Source organism: Carcharodon carcharias, chromosome 16 (assembly GCF_017639515.1).
Source record: "Carcharodon carcharias isolate sCarCar2 chromosome 16, sCarCar2.pri, whole genome shotgun sequence".
Classification (NCBI taxonomy): Eukaryota; Metazoa; Chordata; class Chondrichthyes; order Lamniformes; family Lamnidae; genus Carcharodon; species Carcharodon carcharias.
Window position 1 is genome coordinate 121,321,898 of NC_054482.1, and position 25,062 is coordinate 121,346,959.

Here is a 25,062-nt window from a genome sequence, read left to right on the forward strand (position 1 = left end):
TCAGAAAGCATTCCTCCACCTCACTGAGTGAGGAGTCAGACTGCATTCCTCCACCTCACTGAGTGAGGAGTCAGACTGCATTCCTCCCCCTCACTGAGTGAGGAGTGAGACTGCATTCCTCCCTCTCACTGAGTGAAGAGTCAGATTGCATTCCTCCCCCTCACTGAGTGAAGAGTCAGATTGCATTCCTCCCCCTCACTGAGTGAAGGGTCAGATTGCATTCCTCCCCCTCACTGAGTGAAGAGTCAGATTGCATTCCTCCCCCTCAATGAGTGAAGAGTCAGATTGCATTCCTCCCCCTCACTGAGTGAGGAGTTAGACTGCATTCCTCCGCTTCACCCAGCCTGCAGAGGTACAAAGATCGAGATGGGTTTTATATCAATAAGGTGTTATGAGAACGAGGGCTGAGTTCTGTTGAGGCTACCAATGGAACTCAATGAAATAAGGGGGTAAACTCTCGGAAGATGGATGGAAGAGTTGTTTCCTGACTTATACATAGAGGCACAGTTAGACCCCAGCTGGAGGATTGTGTCCACTTCTGAGCTCCGCACTTTAGGAAGGATGTTGAGACTTTAGAGAGGGTGTGGAGGAGATTTACTCGTATGGGACCAGGAATGAGGAGCTTCAGTTAATGTGGAGTGACTGGAGAAGCTGGGATTGTTCTCCTAAGGGCAGAGAAGGTTAAGAGGGGATTTAGTATTGGTGTTCAAAATAATGAAGAGTTTGGATAGAGTGACCTGAACAGCTTCTCCTTGGATCGTATCACTCCAGGATTCCCTGATTCACTGGCTGCTGATCATATAACCAGCCTCTGTTCAATGGATGAGCTCATTGACCTCAGTCAGTTTCTGGAGAATCAGGGCAGGCTTGTGCTGGAATCAAGTCAGATCAGGCTGCCATAACAGGGTTTATTTTTAGTTCTGTATAACTCATGTTACATAATAGTTTGGAATCACAGTGGCCAAAAGAATGGTTTGTGTGGATTGAATTACAAAAACATTGTAATTGAGCCACAGATCTCGGAATGAAATCAGACTCATAAAAGGAGTCCATTCAGCCCATGGAGCCCATGCCAGCTCTCTGTAGCACAACCCAGTCAGTCCTATTCCCCTGCTCTGTTCCTGTTGCCTTGTCGATTTATTTCCCCCAAGTCCCATCCAATTTCCTTTTGAAATCATTGATCATCTCTGTTTTTACCATTGTAATATGCCTGTAAGGGCAATCAGCATGACATCACGGGAAGGGAAATGTGTCTTGTGATCCAGTCTTAGTTTCACTTTTGGTTTGAGTAGAGCATACACGCACAGCTCTGATGTCTTCAAGCTTTATACCTGTGTACAATTGTTCTCATGTGCCTAGTCTTAATAAGTGAACCCACAATGTGTTTACCCAATCCATTATGAGTGATTAGGTGTTATATTATTATAATAATATGATATCTACCACTCCTGTAGGCAGCGAGAACCAAAGGAGAAAATTAATAATGCTCTTCAATGATTGAAATAAATATTTAAATCTTAATGGGTATTTGATTATATCTCAGCACTCCTGCTGGGGTCTCACTGATAGAAGTGCCAGGTTTAGGATTGCAGATTCCCACAGGGGAGAGAGCTCCAGATTCCCACTGTCCTTGTTTGGAAGAAATTCTTCCTAATTTCGCTTCTGACGAGCCAGACTCAAATTTTAAGTTTAAATTACTGATTCCACACAGCCAACAGGGACAGCCGATTTCGAGAGATTGAGTTTCAATTCTGAAGACTTCATTCTCTTGCCCTGCATTTCCTTTGAACACAAACTCTTGCTGGGAATGTGAAATTTGTGAAATGCTTTGCAATGCTAGGAACAGCAGGAGGCCATTCAGCCTCTTGAACCTATTTCACCATCCAATCAGATCATGGCTGATCTGTACTCAATTCCATTACTCACCTTTGCTCGATATCTGTTCATATCCTTACCCAAGAAAGTCTTTTACTCTCTGCCTTGAAGCTTGCAATTGACCACCAGCATCCACAGCCTATTCAGGGGGAGAGTTGCAGATTCCCAATGTTTTTATTCGGAAGAAATTCTTCCTGATTTCACTCCCAAACATCCTATTTTGAATTTTAAGGTTAGCCTCTCTTTTTATGGACTCTCCAAGCCAAAGGAAATAGTTTCTCTCTGTCCCGTGATGATGGTGTTTTTCTGCCCTCTGTTTTATTGTGCCAGCTCATTAATTTTAAGTGGCTAACTAATGTGTAACACACAATGAGTAATGGCTAATGGGAAATGTGTGATTGAGTGGGGACTGGGTCATGAATGGTGCTTAATGGGTGATAGTTCATATCTCACCAGTGGGTAATGTTCAGTCCAGAGCTAATTCTCAGCTTGTGGTTCTGGTTATGATTAAATCGTAAACTGTGGTATGTTGTTTTTGTGCTTCTGTTATTTGCAGTTCCAATATGGATCAAGTGGTGAGAAGGGCCCAGTGATATCAGCTCAGGAAGCACAGGCTCAGGCCATCTTACAACAAGCAAGGGTAAGGGACGCTTCTGTTATTACTCCCTCAGCCCCATCCTAGTCTCCAATAGAAGCATCACTCTCTCACACACTGGCTCTTACCCTGCCTACAACCCTCATTGCCACTCCCTGAAGACCTGAAAGGACAGGGCAAACAATCAGTCTAACCATCCACTGCCAGATCTGGCTGGACCAATTAAAACACCAGCAGCCCCCCTCACCTGCTAAAGCTGCTCACTAGGATCAACATGAAATATAAAGAAAGCCCCTGGCTTTACTCCACCACAAACTGTCTTATTAAACCATGTTGATCTTTAACTTCAACTCCACTTTCACACCCAATTCCCCCATATCCTTGATTCACTGAGAGACCAAAAGTGCCTCAATGTCAGCCTTGACAATCCGAAATGACTGAGCATCCCATAATTCTCTAGTGTGGGGAATTCTAAAGATCTATGATTCCTGAGTGAAGAAGTTTCTCCTCATCTCATTCCTAAATGATCAGCCCCTCATCCTGAGACTGCGCAACCTTGTTCTACATTCCCCAGCCGGGGGGGGAAACCAACCTCAGTGACTATCCTGTCAAACTCTCTCAGAATCTGTTTGATTGAGATCATATCTCATCCTTCGAAACTCCAGAGAGAATAGACCAGTTCTATTCCAGCTCTCCTCGTAGGACAACACTCACTTCAGGTATCAATCTATTCAACTCTCATTTCACCCACTCTCAGGCAATTCTGGTCGCACATTTCTTTTACCATCAGTGTTGTCTGTTCATTAGGTCTCACAAAGAGGTTCTGAGTCTTGCATGGTTGAATGTTACATGTTTATTGCTAACACATAACTATGTACATATATACAGGATATAGCCCAAGCTTTGGGCTAACTCCATGCTTGCTTTTACACAGGTCTCCATCCAGTCCACAACTCTCTCTAGTCTCAGGTCTTGTGCCTCCTTACATCACATTGTGGGTGGTACTGTTTCCCAGTCCCACCTTAACCCTTGCTATGCCAGATATCCTTATACTACACTCTGAACTTTCTATATTCAACCTGGTTCTCACTTGTGTAATCCTGTCATGCCCCCTTTTCTGCTTTACGTTACTCTCTATCTCTTTCACCATCCAGGGAATTCTGGGTTTGTTTGTTTGACCTTCCCTCCTCATGGGAATGGGCCTCGACTGTCCCTGAACCATCTCCTCTTTAAAGGCTGCCCATTGTTCCATTACAGTTTTGTTGCCAATCTTTGATTCCAACTCCTGAGGACAGATCTGTTCCCACCCCATTGAAATTGGGCCTCCCCCAGTTAATTATTTTTCTTCTAGATTGCTTATCCTTTTCTACAGTCAGCCTAACCCTTATAATACAATGATCACTATCCCCTAAATGTTCCCCTCCTGACACATTTGACAATGCTTTCTGACATTCACACTCACTCTGCTGTTACTCGTCCTGAACTGGTTCAGGAATGTGCTCATCAACTCTGGGCTCTTGGAAAACCAATCACCTCTCTTCTGCCCTGTAACGTGCCTCCTTGATGGTTCTCACAGTGCTCTATCTCCCTCTGACTCCCCAGACGCACTCTGATTCTCTCACTCTCTCAGACTTGCTCCCCGTCTCTGACACCCTCACTCTCTGACTAGCTCTCCATGTCTATCCAGCTTTCAGACTCAATCACTGTCTCTGATTCCCTCAGACTCACCCACTCTGTCTCCCACTGTCTCCCACAGACTCTTTCACACTAGCTCTCTTTCCTCTGGCTCTCTCAGACTCACTCTCTGTCTCATGTGACTTCCTGTCACCCCTTTCATCTGCGTATCCTTGGAACAGTTATCCCTCCAGCTCACTCAACTCACCAAGGCTCCTTAGACAGCACCTCCCAAACCCATGGCCACTACCATCTAGAAGGACAAGGGCAGCAGATAGATGGGAACACCATCACCTGGAAGTTCCCTTCCAAGTCACTCACCATCCTGACTTGGAAATATATCACCGTTCCTTCACTGTCACTGGGTCAAAATCCTGGAACTCCCTCCCTAACAGCACTGTGGGTGTACCTACACCACATGGACTGCAGCGGCTCAAGAAGACAGCTCACCAGCATCTTCCCAAGGGCAATTAGGGATGGGCACAGCCAGCGAAACCCACATCCCTGGCATGAATAAGTAAATTCTCCCAGTGACACCCCACTTCTATCTTTTGGTCCCTCAGGCTTGCTCTCTCATTGAGATTTCTCTTTGTTCTGTCTAGATTGCGATGCGAGGTCCTTCTGGTCCAATGGGGCTGACTGGAAGAGCAGGTCCTGTGGTGAGTTATTGACTTTACTTGTTTTTGATTTCTCGCTCAGTCTGTGTGTTACCCTGTGTTTACATCCCACTTCCCATGGACCAGACTGTCAATGCAGCCAACTAACTGGGACCTGTTTGCAGTTGGGGGAGTGTTTCATTGACAGGGCTTCAACAATGGTTTGTAGGAGGGGAAAAGGATAAAGTTTGAGATGGAATGGGGAAAAGAGAGCAGGGTGAGGAGGGAGGGAACGAGGTGTTCGAGGAAGAGGCCAGACCTGCTGCAAGAGTTTGCAGAGGGAAGGAAGGATGTTGTAAAATTTCATGAACAGGTGTTAAAGTAATAACTCCCATTTTTATAATGTATAGTCTCACAGGAGACAGTGAGACTGGATAGTTTGGGAGTATAGTCACTGATCTAATATAGGAAATAGAGCAGCCAGTTACACACGTAAAACCCCACATTCAGCAATGCAGTGATCACCAGGTCAGCCGTTTTCCTCATGTTGATTGAGAGATTAAGGACACTAGGGATAATGTCTCCAAAATAGTGCCATGGAATCTCTGTGATCCAGACAAGGCAGATAGGGCTAACCCTAGTTCTGTTGAAGGATCATGAGGACTCGAAACGTCAACTCTTTTCTTCTCCGCCGATGCTGCCAGACCTGCTGAGTTTTTCCAGGTAATTCTGTTTTTGTTAAGGCAGATAGGGTATTGTTTTAAGGTCTCAACCGAATGGTGGCATCTCCGACAGTGCTGCGCTGCCCCAACACTGGCATCTCTGACAGTGCTGCGCTGCCCCAACACTGGCATCTCCGACAGTGCTGCGCTGCCCCAACACTGGCATCTCTGACAGTGCTGCGCTGCCCCAACACTGGCATCTCCGACAGTGCTGCGCTGCCCCAACACTGGCATCTCTGACAGTGCTGCGCTGCCCCAACACTGGCATCTCCAACAGTGCTGCGCTGCCCCAACACTGGCATCTCTGACAGTGCTGCGCTGCCCCAACACTGGCATCTCCGACAGTGCTGCGCTGCCCCAACACTGGCATCTCTGACAGTGCTGCGCTGCCCCAACACTGGCATCTCCGACAGTGCTGCGCTGCCCCAACACTGGCATCTCTGACAGTGCTGCGCTGCCCCAACACTGGCATCTCCGACAGTGCTGCGCTGCCCCAACACTGGCATCTCTGACAGTGCTGCGCTGCCCCAACACTGGCATCTCCGACAGTGCTGCGCTGCCCCAACACTGGCATCTCTGACAGTGCTGCGCTGCCCCAACACTGGCATCTCTGACAGTGCTGCGCTGCCCCAACACTGGCATCTCCGACAGTGCTGCGCTGCCCCAACACTGGCATCTCTGACAGTGCTGCGCTGCCCCAACACTGGCATCTCCGACAGTGCAGCGCTGCCCCAACACTGGCATCTCTGACAGTGCTGCGCTGCCCCAACACTGGCATCTCCGACAGTGCTGCGCTGCCCCAACACTGGCATCTCCGACAGTGCTGCGCTGCCCCAACACTGGCATGTCCGACAGTGCTGCGCTGCCCCAACACTGGCATCTCTGACAGTGCTGCGCTGCCCCAACACTGGCATCTCTGACAGTGCTGCGCTGCCCCAACACTAACATCTCCAACAGTGCAGCGCTGTCCCAATACTGGCATCTCCGCCAGTGCAGCACTGCCCCAACACTGACATCTCCAACAGTGCAGCGCTGCCCCAATACTGGCATCTCCGCCAGTGCAGCACTGCCCCAACACTGACATCTCCAACTGTGTGATACTGTCCCAACACTGGCATCTCCGCCAGTGCAGCACTGCCCCAACACTGACATCTCCAACAGTGCAGCACTGCCCCAACACTGACATCTCCAACAGTGCAGCACTGCCCCAACACTGGCATCACCGACAGTGCAGCACTGCCCCAACACTGACATCTCCAACAGTGCAGCACTGCCCCAACACTGGCATCTCAGACAATGCAGCGCTTCTTCAACACTGGAATCTCCAACACTGCAGCACTTCCCCAACACTGGCATCTCCAACAGTGCAGCGGCTCCCCAACACTGGCACCTCCGACAGTGCAACGCTGTCCCAACACTGGCATCTCCGACAGTGCAGCGCTATCCAAACACTGGCGTCTCCGACAGTGCATCGCTGTCCCAACACTGGCATCTCCGACAGTGCATCGCTGTGCAGTGTCAAAGTGCCGGGGAAAGTAAAAACCATGCCCCCCTTTTTATAAGGCACGAGCTGCCATAAAGCGATGATTTTAAAGGTCCCACCCACTCTGACAGGAGAGAGGGCCGGTGTTTAAGGTAAGAGGGTAGGATGGGTCAGGCGGTTGGGGGGGGGGTTGTGGGTCGGGTGGTCATGGGGGTGGGGGTTGTGGAGGGTCGGGGGTTATCGGTGGCGGGGAGTGGGGAGGGTACTGCGGGGGGTGTGTGGGGGGTATTTGGGGGTGCCAGGTGGGTAATCGAGGGTCAGAGGGTAGATGGGGGAGTGGAGGGTCAGGATTGTAGTCAGACGTGTGGGGAGTTAGACAGGGGAGTCAGGATGCTAGGTGGGGTGTTAGCCAGGGAGTTGGGTGTGCTGGGGGTAGGAACGTAGTCAAAGGATTAGGCAGGGGTGTGGGGTGTAGTTGGGGTTGCGGGTAGTCAGGGGGTGTGGGGTGTAGTTGGGGTTGGGCGTAGTCAGGGGGTGTGGAGTGTAGTTGGGGTTGGGTGTTAGTCAGGGGGTGTGGGGTGTAGTTGGAGTTGGGGGTTAGTCAGGGGGTGTGGGGTGTAGTTGGGGTTGGGGGTTAGTCAGGGGGTGTGGGGTGTAGTTGGGGTTGGGGGTTAGTCATGGGGTGTGCAGTGTAGTTGGGGTTGGGGGTTAGTCAGGGGGTGTGGGGTGTAGTTGGGGTTGGGGGTTAGTCAGGGGGTGTGGAGTGTAGTTGGGGTTGGGGGTTAGTCAGGGGGTGTGGAGTGTAGTTGGGGTTGGGGGTTAGTCAGGGGGTGTGGAGTGTAGTTGGGGTCGGGGGTTAGTCAGGGGGTGTGGGGTGTAGTTGGGGTTGGGTGTTAGTCAGGGAGTGTGGGGTGTAGTTGAGGTTGGGGGGTAGTCAGCGTGTGTGGGGTGTAGTTGGGTTTGGGGGTTAGTCAGGGGGTGTGGGGTGTAGTTAGGGTTGGGGGGTAGTCAGGGGGTGTGGAGTGTAGTTGGGGTTGGGGGTTAGTCAGGGGGTGTGGAGTGTAGTTGGGGTTGGGGGTTAGTCAGGGGGTGTGGAGTGTAGTTGGGTTTGGGGGTTAGTCAGGGGGTGTGGAGTGTAGTTGGGGTTGGGGGTTAGTCAGGGGGTGTGGGGTGTAGTTGGGGTTGGGGGTTAGTCATGGGGTGTGCAGTGTAGTTGGGGTTGGGGGTTAGTCAGGGGGTGTGGGGTGTAGTTGGGGTTGGGGGTTAGTCAGGGGGTGTGGAGTGTAGTTGGGGTTGGGGGTTAGTCAGGGGGTGTGGAGTGTAGTTGGGGTTGGGGGTTAGTCAGGGGGTGTGGAGTGTAGTTGGGGTCGCGGGTTAGTCAGGGGGTGTGGGGTGTAGTTGGGGTTGGGTGTTAGTCAGGGAGTGTGGGGTGTAGTTGAGGTTGGGGGGTAGTCAGCGTGTGTGGGGTGTAGTTGGGTTTGGGGGTTAGTCAGGGGGTGTGGGGTGTAGTTAGGGTTGGGGGGTAGTCAGGGGGTGTGGAGTGTAGTTGGGGTTGGGGGTTAGTCAGGGGGTGTGGAGTGTAGTTGGGGTTGGGGGTTAGTCAGGGGGTGTGGAGTGTAGTTGGGTTTGGGGGTTAGTCAGGGGGTGTGGAGTGTAGTTGGGGTTGAGGGTTAGTCAGGGGGTGTGGAGTGTAGTTGGGGTCGGGGGTTAGTCATGGGGTGTGGAATGTAGTTGGGGTTGGGGGTTAGTCAGGGGGTGTGGGGTGTAGTTGGGGTTGGGGGTTAGTTAGGGGGTGTGAGGTGCAGTTGGTGTTGGGGGTTATTCAGGGGGTGTGGAGTGTAGTTGGGGTTGGGGGTTAGTCAGGGGGTGTGGAGTGTAGTTGGGGTCGGGGGTTAGTCAGGGGGTGTGGGGTGTAGTTGGGGTTGGGTGTTAGTCAGGGAGTGTGGGGTGTAGTAGAGGTTGGGGGGTAGTCAGCGTGTGTGGGGTGTAGTTGGGTTTGGGGGTTAGTCAGGGGGTGTGGGGTGTAGTTGGGGTTGGGGGGTAGTCAGGGGGTGTGGAGTGTAGTTGGGGTTGGGGGTTAGTCAGGGGGTGTGGAGTGTAGTTGGGGTTGGGGTTTAGTCAGGGGGTGTGAGGTGCAGTTGGTGTTGGGAGTTGTCACTGACAACTCCGACAGTGCATCGCTGTCCCAACACTGGCATCTCCGACAGTGCAGCGCTGCCCCAACACTGGCATCTCTGACAGCGCAGCACTGTCCCAACACTGGCATCTCCGACAGTGCAGCGCTGCCCCAACACTGACATCTTCAACAGTGCAGCACTGCTCCAACACTGACATCTCCGACAGTGCAGCACTGCCCCAATACTGACATCTCTGACAGTGCAGCACTGCCCCAACACTGGCATCTCCGACAGTGCAGCACTGCCCCAACACTGACATCTCCGACAGTGAGGTGCTGCCCCAACACTGGCATCTCCATCAATGCAGCGCTTCCCCAACACTGGCATCTCCAACAGTGCAGCGCTGTCCCAACACTGGCATATCCAACAGTGCAGCACTGCCCCAACACTGGCATCTCCAACAGTGCAGTGTTGTCCCAACACTGGCATCTCCAACAGTGCAGCGCTGTCCCAACACTGGCATCTCCAACAGTGCAGTGCTGCCCCAATACTGGCATCTCTGACAGTGCAGCGCTGTCCCTACACTGGCATCTCCAACAGTGCAGCGTTGTCCCAACACTGGCATCTCCAACAGTGCAGCGTTGTCCCAATACTGGCATCTCCAACAGTGCAGTGCTGCCCCAATACTGGCATCTCTGACAGTGCAGCGCTGTTCCTACACTGGCATCTCCAACAGTGCAGCGCTTCCCCAACACTGGCATCTCCGACAGTGCAGCACTGCTCCAATACTGGCATCTCCAACACTGCAGCGCTGTCCCAACACTGGCATCTCCGACAGTGCAGCACTGCTCCAATACTGGCATCTCCAACACTGCAGCGCTGTCCCAACACTGACATCTCTGACAGTGCAGCGCTGCCCCAACACTGGCATCTCCAACAGTGCAGCGCTTCCCCAACACTGACATCTCCAACAGTGCAGCGCTGTCCCAACACTGACATCTCCAACAGTGCAGCGCTGTCCCAACACTGGCATCTCTGACAGTGCAGCACTGCTCCAACACTGGCATCTCCGACAGTGCAGCGCTGCTCCAACACTGGCATCTCTGACAGTCCAACGCTGCCTCAACACTGGCATCTCAGACAGTGCAGCACTTCCCCAACACTGACATCTCCTTGAGTGGACGCCTGCCTCAGAGCTACCAGTGATACTCTCTGAGTTAGAGAAAAAAAAAGGATGTTTTCTTAAAATAGAATCTTTTCGCATTTGTTTCCCCAGTAAAATCTAACAGCTAATCTCACTTAATGCTGATTTATAGAGTGGGTCAATTATTACATGTGACAGCTCTCCTTTTTAATGGATATTTCCACTGGAATCAGGTAGTGGAATGATCTGTAGGTTACTGTAATGACTATTGTGCCAAAGGTTATTTTAATTCATGATTCCTTTCAGTCCGGATTCTCATTCAAAAAATACGGTAGCCTCACTCCCAAATTTAAGTGAGATTTTTACCTTCCTCAGACTTGACACCTGAACCCGGGAGAATCCCTTTCCTGCGGCTCTCAATATTTAGTCTCGATATTTAGTCTCGATATTTAGTCTCGATATTTAGTCTCGATATTTAGTCTCGATATTTAGTCTCAATATTTAGTCTCGTTACTCTCCCTCAGCAGGGATGGGAACATGTTGAAAGGAGTTGAATCTTTGTGTGTACCCCTGAGGGAGTTTGATTGCAGTTTGTGGTTCTAGGCACTGCTGACTACACAATATCCTGCACACTAGCAGGAAAGGCTGCAAATAATAGAAGCACATGGATAAAATCAGACATCCAAACAAGCTGTTAACTGAATTCTTGGTACTTAGCTGTAATCAGACACAAAATCGGTCAATGAAATTGTTCACAATATCATTGAGAAACCTTTAAAGTGACCTTTCCTTTAAAGCAGGAGACGGTAAAGTTTGACTGATCTGACTGTTCATTTACGAAGATCACAGGACCTGCCCCTGTTAAACCACTCAATCCTCGTCCAGACAGGATAACACTGATTGTCAACATAGGAATAGGAGGAGCCCATTCAGCTCCTTGAGCCTGTTCTTCCTTTCAATTAGATCATGGTCGAACTGTATCCTAACTCCAGCTGCTGCCTAACTTTGTCCCTTCCTCCCCTTACTCCTTCCGCTTCCTCCCTCATCCCTCCATCTGACTGGGTACTGAGCTCCATTATGCATCTCGAAGGGTATTGGTCAGTCATTGTTTTGGGCCAATCTCTATTTATTTTTGGAAAGAATAAATTGTGTCCTTGTTGTCCAGTATGCTGCTTTTTTTGGCAAACCCAAATTAAATATCTTACCTTTTAGAATCCACTATTAATAAGTTAAACATTATAAAGTAAAAGCATCACTTTGTAAACCCTCCTGGGAACACAATCGTAACAAATGAATTGCCTTGACCAGTCCATTCAGCCCCTCAAAACTATTGCAACATTCATGGGAAATTTGGAACAGCCAAAGGCCATTCTGGCCTCGAGCCTGCCTTGGCTGACCGGTACCTTAGCTTCATTTTCTGGGCTTGAATCCATATCTCTCGACATCCTTTCCCACAGAACAATTGAACTCACTCTTGGAGGTTTCAGTTGACCCACAGACTCTGCTGTTTTGGGAGAGAGTTCTGGATGCTCACTCCCCTTTGTGTGAAGATGTACTTTCTGGCATCACCCCTGAACAGTCGGGCTCTCCGTGGTCCAAAGTGGAGGAACAGAGAAATTGGCAGCTGAAAAATGACCAGAGTCAATCTCGTTCCCCTTCTACCATTCTGGCAGTCACATGATTCAATGATAATGGAGTTATTGACCAATCGCAGTGGTCAATCTCTAGCAATGTGTCTACAACAGAGCCAGACAGGAAATGGAGAATCTTGGGGAACCATTTTGGAAAGAGAAGTGGAGGGGCCACAGCATTTGCATTTGAGGCAGTGGTATAGTGATAATGTCACCAAACTAATAATCCTGAGGCCTAGACTAATGTTCTGGGGATATGGGTTCAAATCCCACCAGAGTCACGCAGTGCAGAAGAGGCCCTTCGGCCCATCGAGTCTGCACCAACACGAGAGAAACACCTGACCTACCGACCTAATCCCATTTACTAGCTTTCGGCTCCATCAGTTTGCTCAGTACCTTTTCCCTAGTGACTGTAATTTCAGCTAGTTCCTCTCTCCCCTCCACCTCCCAATTTACAGCTATTACTGGAATGTTTTTTGTATCCTCCATAGTGAACACAGAAACAAAATATTTGTTAATTCCATCTGCCATTCCCTTATTATCTACTATTAACTCCACAATCTCACTCTCTAGCGGACCAACACTATGATGTTGGTGACCTTGGGAGGAGGTCAATGTGGATCACCCACTGTGCATTCCTGACTGAAGATTGTTGCAAATGCTTCAGCCTTATCTTTCGCACTGATGTGCTGGGCTCCCCCATCATTGAGGATGGGGATATTTGTGGATCCTTCTCCTCCAGTGAGTTGTTTAATTGTCCATCACTATTCACAACTGAATGTGGCAGGACTGCAGAGTTTAGATCTTCTCTGTTGGTTGTGGGATTACTTAGCTCTGTCTATGACTTGCTGCTTATGCTGTTTGGCATGCAAGTAGTCCTGTGTTATAGCTTCACCAGGTTGACACCTCATTTTTAGGTATGCCTGGTGCTGCTCCTGACATGCCCTCCCGCTCTCTTCATTGAACCAGGGTTGATCCCCTGGCTTGATGGTAATGGTAGAGTGGGGGATATGCTGGGCCATGAGGTTACAGATTGTGTTTGAGTACAATTCTGCTGCTGCTGATGGCCCACAGTGCTTCACAGATATCCAGTCTTGAGTTATTAGACCTGTTTGAAATCTACCCCATTTAGCACTGTGTTAGTGCCACATAACATGATGGAGGGTATCCTCAATGTGAAGACAGATCTTCGTCTCCAAGGACTGTGGGGTGGTCACTCCTACTAACACTGTCACAGCAGGCAGGTTGGTGAGGATGGGGTCAAGTATGTTTTTCCCTCTTGTTGGTTCCCTCACCACATGCTGCAGACCCAGTCTAGCAGCTATGTCCTTTAGGACTCAGCCAGCTCGGTCAGTGATAGTACAAATTCCTTGTGATGGGCATCGAAGACCCCCACCCAGAGGTTACTCTATGCCCCTACTGCCCTCACCTTCCAAGTGATGTTGAATGTGGAGGAGCTGCTTCTTCAGCTGAGGCAGTGGGACAGGGCGGTGGGGGTGGGGGGGTGGGGGGGGGGGGGGGGGGGGGTGGGGGGGGGGTGGGGGGGGGGGGGTGGTGGAGGTGTTAAGAGGGCAGTTAAGAGTGAACCACATTGCTGTGGGTCTAGAGTCACATGTAGGCCAGACCAGGTAAGGAGAGCAGATTTCCTTCCCTAAAGGATATTAATGAACTAGATGGGTTTTTAACAACAATCTGATAGTTTAATGGTCACCTTTACTAAGACGAGTTTTTAATTCCCAATTTCTTTATTCAAGTAGAAAGTATTTTCCTGCATTAACCCAGTTATTCTGTTTGTTATCTTGTTACACCTTCGGGGAAGGATAGTCTTATGGTGATGTTACTGAGTATGTGATCCTGCGAGTTTCATGCATTAGGTTGTAAACTGCAGGAGGTTTCCTTGTACAAATTTCAATTGATACAATGAAACTCAGGGCTATGACCTCCCGACTGTATACCCTGTGCCCCCACCTCTGATGGGTCTGTCCTGCCGGTGGGACAGGACATACCCAGGGATGGTGATGGTGGTGTCTGGGACATTATCTGTAAGGTATGATTCCATGAGGATGACTATGTCAGGCTGTTGCTTGACTAGTCTGTGAGACAGCTCTCCCAATTTTGGCACTAGGCCCCAGATGTTAGTAAGGAGGACTTTGCAGCATCAATAGAGTGTCATCATCACCAGTCAATGCCAGGTGGTTTGTCCAGTTTCCTTCCTTTATGATTTTTCTGTAGCCGTTTGATACAACTGAGTGGCTGGGCCATTCCAGAGGGCAGTTAAGAGTGAACCACATTGCTGTGGGTCTAGAGTCACATGTAGGCCAGACCAGGTAAGGAGAGCAGATTTCCTTCCCTAAAGGATATTAATGAACTAGATGGGTTTTTAACAACAATCTGATAGTTTAATGGTCACCTTTACTAAGACGAGTTTTTAATTCCCAATTTCTTTATTCAAGTAGAAAGTATTTTCCTGCATTAACCCAGTTATTCTGTTTGTTATCTTGTTACACCTTCGGGGAAGGATAGTCTTATGGTGATGTTACTGAGTATGTGATCCAGGTGCCTGGACTAATAACCGAGAGGACATGAGTGCAGAGCACAATCCTGAGAGTTTCATGCTGACTCACTCTAACTTCCCTTTTCTCTCTTATGTGACAGGGGCTTCCTGGTGGCACTGGACTTAAAGGTGAAGAAGGTGAAGAGGGCCCACAGGTAAACCACGTCAGATTGTCCTGCACACACTTTCATTGATCATGTCAGAAAGCCGACACCTCTGAAAGGAGCAGCTTAACATTCTGATCCACAATGTGCAATGATGACTGGAAGACTGAGATGGGGCAATATAAACTCAATGGTCCTATTTTAAAAAGGGCACAGGGACTCTGGGACCTGCGAATGAGGATAAGCAAATCCTTAAAGGTGGAAGTGAAAATGAGGAAGGTTGTGAAACAAAACCTGTTGGTCCAGAACGCGGCTGGTGTGGTAATCACGGTGGGACTACCTTCCCACTCCTCATTTACCCGGGTTTCTCGTCCAATCTTGCCTCGCAGCCCTGGTTAGGAATGTGCAGGACATCAGCTCTGGAGCCCATTCTGTGCAGTGTCAAAGTGCCGGGGAAAGTAAAAACCACGCTCCCCTTTTTATAAGGCACGAGCTGCCATAAAGTGATGATTTTAAAGGTCCCACCCACTCTGACAGGAGAGAGGGCCGGTGTTTAAGGTAAGAGGGTAGGATGGGTCAGGCGGTTGGGGGGGGGTTGTGGGTCGGGTGGTCATGGGGGTGGGGGTTGTGGAGGGTCGGGGGTTATCGGTGGCAGGGAGTGGGGAGGGTACTGCGGGGGGTGTGTGGGGGGTATTTGGGGGTGCCACGTGGGTAATCGAGGGTCAGAGGGTAGATGGGGAAGTGGAGGGTCAGGATTGTAGTCAGACGTGTGGGGAGTTAGACAGGGGAGTCAGGATGCTAGGTGGGGGGTTAGCCAGGGAGTTGGGTGTGCTGGGGGTAGGGACGTAGTCAAAGGATTAGGCAGGGGCGTGGGGTGTAGTTGGGGTTGGGGGTTAGTCAGGGGGTGTGGGGTGTAGTTGGGGTTGGGGGTTAGTCAGGGAGTGTGGAGTGTAGTTGGGGTTGGGGGTTAGTCAGGGGGTGTGGGGTGTAGTTGGGGTTGGGCGTAGTCAGGGGGTGTGGAGTGTAGTTGGAGTTGGGGGTTAGTCAGGGGGTGTGGGGTGTAGTTGGGGTTGGGGGTTAGTCAGGGGGTGTGGAGTGTAGTTGGAGTTGGGGGTTAGTCAGCGGGTGTGGAGTGTAGTTGGGGTTGGGGGTTAGTCAGGGGGTGTGGAGTGTAGTTGGGGTTGGGGGTTAGTCAGGGGGTGTGGGGTGTAGTTGGGGTTGGGCGTAGTCAGGGGGTGTGGAGTGTAGTTGGAGTTGGGGGTTAGTCAGGGGGTGTGGGGTGTAGTTGGGGCTGGGGGTAGGTCAGGGGGTGTGGAGTGTAGTTGGATTTGGGGGTTAGTCAGTGGGTGTGGAGTGTAGTTGGGGTTGGGGGTTAGTCAGGGGGTGTGGAGTGTAGTTGGGGTTGGGGGTTAGTCAGGGGGTGCGGGGTGTAGTTGGGGTCGGGGGTTAGTCAGGGGCGGTGGGGTGTAGTTGGGGTTGGGGGGTAGTCAGCGTGTGTGGGGTGTAGTTGGGGTTGGGGGTTAGTCAGGGGGTGTGGGGTGTAGTTGGTGTTGGGGGGTAGACATGGGGTGTGGAGTGTAGTTGGGGTTGGGCGTTAGTCAGGGGGTGTGGGGTGTAGTTGGGGTTGGGGGTTAGTCAGGGGGTGTGGGGTGTAGTTGGGGTTGGGGGTTAGTCAGGGGGTGTGGAGTGTAGTTGGAGTTGGGGGTTAGTCAGGGGGTGTGGAGTGTAGTTGGGTTTCGGGGTTAGTCAGGGGGTGTGGAGTGTAGTTGGGGTTGGGGGTTAGTCAGGGGGTGTGGGGTGTATTTGGGGTTGGGGGTTAGTCAGGGGGTGTGGGGTGTAGTTGGGTTTCGGGGTTAGTCAGGGGGTGTGGAGTGTACTTGGGGTTGGGTGTTAGTCAGGGGTGTGGAGTATAGTTGGAGTTGGGGGTTAGTCAGGGGGTGTGGGGTGTAGTTGGGGTTGGGGGTTAGTCAGGGGGTGTGGGGTGTAGTTGGGTTTGGGGGTTAGTCAGGGGGTGTGGAGTGTAGTTGGAGTTGGGGGTTAGTCAGGGGGTGTGGGGTGTAGTTGGGGTTGGGGGTTAGTCAGGGGGTGTGGGGTTTAGTTGGGGTTGGGTGTTAGTCAGGGGGTGTGGGGTGTAGTTGGGGTTGGTGGTAGTCAGGGGGTGTGGAGTGTAGTTGGGGTTGGGGGTTAGTCAGCGTGTGTGGGGTATAGTTGGGGTTGGGGGTTAGTCAGGGGGTGTGGGGTGTAGTTGGGGTTGGGGGTTAGTCGGGGTGTGGGGTGTAGTTGGGGTTGGGGGTTAGTCAGGGGGTGTGGAGTGTAGTTGGGGTCGGGTGTTAGTCATGGGGTGTGGAGTGTAGTTGGGGTTGGGGGTTAGTCAGGGTGTGTGGGGTGTAGTTGGGGTTGGGGGTTAGTCAGGGGGTGTGGGGTGTAGTTGGGGTTGGGGGTTAGTCAGGGGTGTGGAGTGTAGTTGGGGTTGGGGGTTAGTCAGGGGGTGTGGGGTGTAGTTGGGTTTGGGTGTTAGTCAGGGGGTGTGGGGTGTAGTTGGGGTTGCGTGTTAGTCAGGGGGTGTGGGGTGTAGTTGGGGTTGGGGGTTAGTCAGGGGGTGTGGGGTATAGTTGGGGTTGGGTGTTAGTCAGCGGGTGTGGGGTGTAATTGGGGTTGAGGGTTAGTCAGGGGGTGTGGGGTTTAGTTGGGGTTGGGGGTTAGTCAGGGGGTGTGGGGTGTAGTTGGGGTTGTGGGTTGGTTAGCGTGTGTGGGGTGTAGTTGGAGTTGGGGGATAATCAGGGTGTGTGCGGTGCAGTTGGAGTTGGGGGTTAGTCAGGTTGTGTGGGGTGTAGTTGGGGTTGGGGGTTAGTCAGGGGGTGTGGGGTATAGTTGGGGTTGGGGGTTAGTCAGGGGGTGTGGGGTATAGTTGGAGTTGGTTGTTAGTCAGGGGGTGTGGGGTGTAGTTCGGGTTGGGGGGTAGTCATGGGGTGTGGAGTGTAGTTGGGGTTGGGGGTTAGTCAGGGGGTGTGGGGTGTATTTGGGGTTGGGGGTTAGTCAGGGGGTGTGGAGTGTAGTTGGAGTTGGGGTGTAGTCAGGGGGTGTGGGGTGTAGTTGGAGTTGGGGGTTATTCAGGTGGTGTGGGGTGTAGTTGGAGTTGGGGGTTAGTCAGCATGTGTGTGGTGTAGTTGGGGTTGGGGATTAGTCAGGGGGTGTGGGGTGTAGTTGGGGTTGGGGGCTAGTCAGGGGGTGTGGAGTGTAGTTGGAGTTGGGGGTTAGTCAGGGGGGTGTGGAGTGTAGTTGGGGTTGGGGGTTAGTCAGGGGGCGTGGGGTGTAGTTGGGTTTGGGGGTTAGTCAGGAGATGTGGGGTGTAGTTGGGGTTGGGGGTTAGTCAGGAGGTGTGGGGTGTAGTTGGGGTTACGGGTTAGTCAGGGAGTGTGGAGTGTAGTTGGGGTCGGGTGTTAGTCATGGGGTGTGGAGTGTAGTTGGGGTTGGGGGTTAGTCAGGGGGTGTGGGGTGTAGTTGGGGTTGGGGGTTAGTCAAGGGGTGTGGGGTGTAGTTGGGTTTGGGGGTTAGTCAGGGGGTGTGGGGTGTAGTTGGGGTTGGGGGTTAGTCAGGGGGTGTGGGGTGTAGTTGGGGTTGGTTGTTAGTCAGGGGGTGTGGGGTGTAGTTGGGGTTCTGGGTTAGTCAGGGGGTGTGGGGTTTAGTTGGGGTTGGGGGGGTAGTCAGGGGGTGTGGAGTGTAGTTGGAGTTGGGGGGTAGTCAGGGGGTGTGGGGTGTAGTTGGAGTTGGGGGTTAGTCAGGGGGTGTGGGGTGTAGTTGGGGTTGGGGGTTAGTCAGGGGGTGTGGGGTGTAGTTGGAGTTGGTTGTTAGTCAGGGGGTGTGGGGTGTAGTTGTTGGGGGTTAGTCAGGGGGTGTGGGGTGTAGTTGGGGTTGGGGGTTAGTCAGGGGGTGTGGAGTGTAGTTGGGGTTGGGGGTTAGTCAGGGGGTGTGGGGTGTAGTTGGGGTTGGGGGTTAGTCAGGGGGTGTGGAGTGTAGTTGGGGTTGGGGGTTAGTCAGGGGGTGTGGGGTGTAGTTGGGGTTGGGGGGGTAGTCAGGGGGTGTGGAGTGTAGTTGGAGTTGGGGGGTAGTCAGGGGGTGTGGGGTTTAGTTGGAGTTGGGGGTTAGTCAGGGGGTGTGGGGTGTATTTGGAGTTGGGGGTTATTCAGCGTGTGTGGTGTGTAGTTGGGGTTGGGGGTTAGTCAGGGGGTGTGGGGTCTAGTTGGGGTTGGGAGTTAGTCAGGGGGTGTGGAGTGTAATTGGAGTTGGGGGTTAGTCAGGGGGTGTGGAGTGTAGTTGGGGTTGGTGGTTAGTCAGGGGGTGTGGGGTGTATTTGGGGTTGGGGATTAGTCAGGGGGTGTGGGGTGTAGTTGGGTTTCGGGGTTAGTCAGGATGTGTGGAGTGTACTTGGGGTTGGGTGTTAGTCAGGGGGTGTGGAGTGTAGTTGGAGTTGGGGGTTAGTCAGGGTGCGTGGTGTGTAGTTGGGGTTGGGGGTTAGTCAGCGTTTGTGGGGTGTAGTTGGGTTTGGGGGTTAGTCAGGGGGTGTGGGGTGTAGTTGGTGTTGGGGGTTAGTCAGGAGCTGTGGGGTGTAGTTGGGGTTGGGGGTTAGTCAGGGGGTGTGGAGTGTAGTTGGGGTCGGGTGTTAGTCATGGGGTGTGGAGCGTAGTTGGGGTTGGGGGTTAGTCAGGGTGTGTGGGGTGTAGTTGGGGTTGGGGGTTAGTCAGGGGGTGTGGGGTGTAGTTGTGGTTGGGGGTTAGTCAGGGGGTGTGGGGTATAGTTGGGGTTGGGGGTTAGTCAGGGGGTGTGGGGTGTAGTTGGGGTTGGGAGTTGGTTAGCGTGTGTGGGGTCTAGTTGGGGTTGGGGGTTAGTCAGGGGGTGTGGGGTTTAGTTGCGGTTGGGGGTTAGTCAGGGGGTTTGGCGTTTAGTTGGGGTTGGGGGTTAGTCAGGGGGTGTGGAGTGTAGTTGGGAGGTTGGGAGGGGAGTCAGCAGGTTGTGGGGGTTGGTCGGGTGTGTAGTTGGAGGGTGTGGGGATGCAGTCAGGGTAGGGGGTAGTCAGTAGTTTGGGGGAGTAGTTGGCCATGTGGAGGTTAACCGTGGGTTCAGGAGGGTAGTCAGGGCTGAGAGGATAGTTGGGTTGGTTGTTCGGTGGTTTGGTGGGGTAGTCAGGGGGGTTAGTCGAGGGTTCGGGAGGGTATTTGGGCATTTTGGGGGCGTTCATGGGATGGGGAGGGTAGTCAGGGTGTCTCTTTTTCCAATTAGGATGGAGAATTCTTGCTGAGTGCAGCCTTCAGTGCACAGGACAGTGACATCCACATTTCAGCCGATGGGGATTGTGGACTCCACTTGAGGAACCTTCAGGGAGGCAGGGACACCAGGGAGGCCTTGATTCTGTGAAGCTTCAGCTCGGCTGCCAAGGCATGGCTTCCATCTCAGGGCAAGGGCAACACCCCATTATCATACATTTCTCTGCCAGATCTTCCCGCACCTCCAGCTGGACATCCTGCATCGACCACCTGATAGCTCATCATCCGCCTGGGATTCAGCATTGTCCTGGTCTCTAGCAGTCCTCCGACAGCCAGCACCTTGGGCACTCTCTGCCCTCCCCACAGTGACCAATGTGCTTGTATCTGTGCTGGTGCCTGGTAGCGAGGGAGGGGTGTGACGCTGGTGGATCTGTCTTCAGCTCCTCCTCAGGTGTCAAGGAAGTGCTTTCGGGGTGCTGCAGCCTCTGGAGGATGGATCACCTGAGGGAGGAAGACAAAATGTCAGTATTATCAATCATCACGTAGTCAATGTGCATGCTAGGTGGGCGGGTGAGACTATGGACAACTGTATCATGGTGGCATCGTGATTGCTGGGACAATGGGGACTCTTGGTTAAAGGTCATCATCTGAGGTGAGAATACTCCACATTGTTTGCACTCTCCACAGTTTTACATCTGTCCACTGGACTCACCTACCCCTGACACCCCTACATCCTAGTCTGCATATAGATTGGGTAAATCAAATTAGTAACAATGCCATAGAGGAGGAATTCCTGGAGTGTATACACGATGTTTTTCTGGACCAATACATTGAGGAACCAATGAGAGAACAGGTCATCCTAGACTGGGTATTGTGTAATGAGAAAGGAATAATTGGCAATCTAGTTGTGCGAGGCCCTTTGGGGATGAGTGACCATAATATGATAGAATTCTTCATCAAGATGGAGAGTGACGTAGTTGATTCTGAGATTAGGGTCCTGAATCTTAATAAAGGAAACTACGATGGTATGAGGCGCGAGTTGACTATGATGGATTGGGAAACGTTGCAGGGGAATTTATAATGGGGAGCAAAGAAATGGCTGACCAACTAAATACATACTTTGGTTCTGTCTTCACAAAGGTGGACACAAATAACATACCAGAAATGTTGGGGAACACAGGGTTTAGTGAGAGGGAGGAACTGAAATAAATCAGTATTAGTAGGGAAATGGTGTTGGGGAAATTGATGGGATTGAAGGCCAATAAATCCCCAGGGCCTGATAATCTACATCCCAGAGTACTTAAGGAAGTGGCCCTAGAAATAGTGGATCATAGTGGTGGTCATCTTCTGAGATTCTATAGACTCTGGAACAGTTCCTACAGTTTGGAGGGTAGCTAATGTAGCCCCACTGTTTAAAAAGGGAGGCAGAGAGAAAACAGGGAATTATAGACCAGTCAGCCTGACATCGGTAGTGGGGAAAATTCTAGAGTCCATTATAAAAGATTTAATAGCTGAGCACGAGGAAAACAGTGGCAGAATCGGACAGAGTCAGCATGGATTTACGAAAGGGAAACCATGCTTGACACATCTACTGGAATTTTTTGAGGATGTAACTAGTAGAGTTGATGAGGGGGAGCCAGTGGATGTGGTTTATTTGGATTTTCAGAAGGCTTTCGACAAAGTCCCACATAAGAGATTGGCGTGTAAAATTAAAGCGCATGGGATTGGGGGTAGTGTATTGAGATAGAAAACTGGTTGGTAGACAGGAAACAAAGAGTAGGAATAAACGGGTCTTTTTCCGAATGGCAGGCAGTGACTAGTGGGGTACCGCAGGGATCGGTGCTGGTACCCCAGTTATTCACAATATATGTTAATGATTTAGATGAGAGAATTAAATGTAATATCTCCACAGTTGCAGATGGTACAAATTTGGGTGCGAGGGTGAGCTGTGAGGAGGTTGCAGAGATGCTTCAGTGTGATGTGGACAAGCTGAGTGAGTGGGCAAATGCATGGCAGATGTAGTATAATGTAGATAAATGGGAGGTTATCCATTTTGGTAGCAAAAACAGGAAGGCAGATTATTATCTGAATGGCTATAAATTGAGAGAGGGGAATGTGCAACGAGACCTGGGTGTCCTTGTACACCAGTCACTGAAGGTAAACATGTAGGAGCAGCAGGCGGTAAAGAAGGCAAATGGTATGTTGGCCTTCATAACGAGACGATTCGAGTACAGGAACAGGGATGTCTTGCTGCAATTATACAGGGTCTTGGTGAGACCACACCTGGAATATTGTGTGCAGTTTTGGTCTCCTTATCTGAGGAAGGATGTTCTTGCTATAGAGGGAGTGCAGCAAAGGTTTACCCGACTGATTCCTGGGATGGCGTGACTGACATATGAGGAGAGATTGAGTCGATTAGGATTATATTCACTGAATTCAGAAGAATGAGGGGGATCTCATAGAAACCTATAAAATTCTAACACGACTAGACAGGGTAGATGCAGGAAGGATGTTCCCGATGGTGGGGGAGTCCAGAACCAGGGGTCACAGTCTGAGGATATGGGGTAGACCATTTAGGACTGAGATGAGGAGAAATTTCTTCACCCAGAGAGTGGTGAGCCTGTGGAATTCGTTACCACAGAAAGTAGTTGAGACCAAAACATTGTATGTTTTCAAGAAGGAGTTAGATATAGCTCTTGGGGTGAAAGGGATCAAAGGATATGGGGAGAAAGCGGGAGCAGGTTATTGAGCTGGATGATCAGCCGTGATCATAATGAATGGCAGAGCAGGCTCAAAGGGCCGAATGGCCTCCTCCTGCTCCTAGTTTCTATGTTTCTGTTTCTATCTCCGCAACCTGAGGACTTGCTCCACACTCGCACTCTTGCTCAAGGGTGTCCATCTCAACTGCCAAGCATCGTTTGAAATTTAAACCAAGCTCATTTAACATTGCCAGCCTATTCACCAATACTCCACTTAAGGAAGCCATAGATATATGCGCTGCAGCACGATACCATAGTGATCTGTTGGCTAATGGGATGCCAGAGGGATCAGTGCTTGGGCAAAAAACAATTAATTTAGTTCTGTCTTCACAGAGGGAACACAAATAACTCCCCAGAAATACCAGGGAACCAATGGTCTAGTGAGGAGGAGGAATTGAAGGAAATTAGTATTACTAAAACAATAGTGCTGGAGAAATTAATGGGACTGAAAGCTGATAAATTCCCAGGGCCTGATAATCTACATCCCAGGGCACTACAGGACGTGGCCATGGAAATAGGGGATGTGTTGGTTGTCATCTTCCAAAATTCTGTACATTCTGGAACAGTCCCTGCAGATTCGAGGGTGGCAAATGTAACCCACTATTTAAAAAAGGAGGGAGGGAGAAAACAGGGAGTTACAGACTGGTTAGCCTAACATCAATAGTACGGAAAATGCTAGAGTCTATTATAAAGGATGTGATAACAGGGACACTTAGAAAATAACAACGGGATTAGACAAAGTCACCATGGATTTATGAAGGGAAATCATTTGATTGACAAACCTACTAGAGTTTTCTGAGGATGTAACTAACAGAATAGATAAAGGAGAACCAGTGTATTTGTGGTGTATTTGGATTTCCAGAAAGCTTTTGATAAAGACCCATTTCGGAGGTTAGTGTGTAAGATGAAAGCACATGGGATTAGGGGTAATATATTGGCATGGATTGAGAATTGGTTAGCAGACAGGAAACCAAGAGTAGGAATAAGTGGGTCTTTTTCAGAGTGACAGGTGGTGACTAGTGGGGTACCACAGGGATCAGTGCCTGGGCCCCAGCTATTCACAATATATATCAATAATTTGGATGAGGGAACCAAATGTAATATTTCCAAGTTTGCTGACCACACAAAATTGGTGGGAATGTGAGGGAGGATATTATTGCTGTGGAGGGAATGCAGTGGAGTTTCACCAGACTGATTCCTGGGATGGCGGGGATTATTCTTAACTTGCAGTCAGTGGTTAGGAAGGTAAATGCAATGTTAGCATTTTTTTTGAGAGGACTAGAATATAAAAGCAGGGATGTGCTGCTGAGGCTTTATAAGGCTCTGGTCAGACCACATTTAGAATATTGTGAGCAATTTTGGGCCCCGTATCTCAGGAAGGATGTGCTGGCCCTGGAGAGGGTCCAGAGGAGGTTCACAAGAACAATCCCAGGAATGAAAGGCTTAACATATGAGGAACGTTTGAGGACTCTGGGTCTATACTCAATGGAGTTTAGAAGGATGAGTGGGGATCTGATTGAAACTTACAGAATACTGAAAGGCCTGGATAGAGTGGATGTGGGGAAGATGTTTCCATTAGTAGGAGAGACTAGGACCTGAGGGCACAGCCTCAGAGTAAAGGGAAGACCTTTTAGAACAGAGATGAGGAGAAACCTCTTTAGCCAGAGAGTGGTGAATCTATGGAATTCATTGCCACAGAAGGCTGTGGAGGCCAGGTCATTGAGTGTATTTAAGACAGAGATAGATAGGTTCTTGATTGGTAAGGGGATCAAAGGTTACGGGGAGAAGACGGGAGAATGGGGTTGAGAAACTTATCAGCCATGATTGAATGCGGAGTAGACTTGATGGGCCGAATGGCCTAATTTCTGCTCCTATGCTCTTACGGTCCTGTGGGGAGAGATTGAGGAGACTGGGCCTGTATTCTCTAGAGTTCAGAAGAATGAGCGGTGATCTGACTGAAATTTACAAAATTACAGGAGGTGACAGGGTAGATGTGGATTGGATGTTTCCCCTGGCTGGTGAGTCTAGAATCAGGGGACACAGTCTCCGAATAAGGGGCAGGTCATTTAAGACTGAGATGAGGAGCAATTTCTTCCCTCAGAGGGTGGTGAATCTCTGGAATTCTCTACCCCAGAGGCTGTGGAAGCTCAATCACTGAGTATGTTCAGAACGGGAATCAAGAGATTTGTATATAACAATGACACCCACAAACAGGGATGGTGCAGGAAGACGGCGTTGAGGTCGATTAGCCATGATCTAGTGGAATGGTAGAGCAGGCTCGAGGGGCTGAATGGCCTACGTCGGTTCCTATGTTCCTATTTCACTCAGCGGCTTCTTGTGATGTGGAATGTGCTGCCTGAAAGGGCAGTGGGAGCAGATTCAATAATAACTTTCAAAAGGGAATTGGAGAAATACTTGAAAAGAATGAATTTACAGGGCAATGGGGAGAGGGCAGGGGAAGTGGGACTAATTGGAGAGCTCTTTCAAAGAGCCAGCACAGGAACGATGGGCCGAGTGGCTGTCTTCTGTATTGTGCCATTCTAGGCT

General features: G+C 50.6%; 1 protein-coding gene across 1 annotated transcript in view; it reads left to right on the forward strand.

Annotated features, from left to right (window-relative positions):
• The window catches only part of col11a1a (collagen, type XI, alpha 1a), a 682,771-nt gene that overhangs the window by 247,470 nt on the left and 410,239 nt on the right, over nt 1-25,062 (forward strand). Inside the window, exons 13-15 of the mRNA XM_041208311.1 lie at nt 2,432-2,515; nt 4,747-4,803; nt 14,493-14,546. Coding sequence (XP_041064245.1) covers nt 2,432-2,515; nt 4,747-4,803; nt 14,493-14,546 — 195 coding nt within the window. The remainder of the gene's footprint in view (nt 1-2,431; nt 2,516-4,746; nt 4,804-14,492; nt 14,547-25,062) is intronic.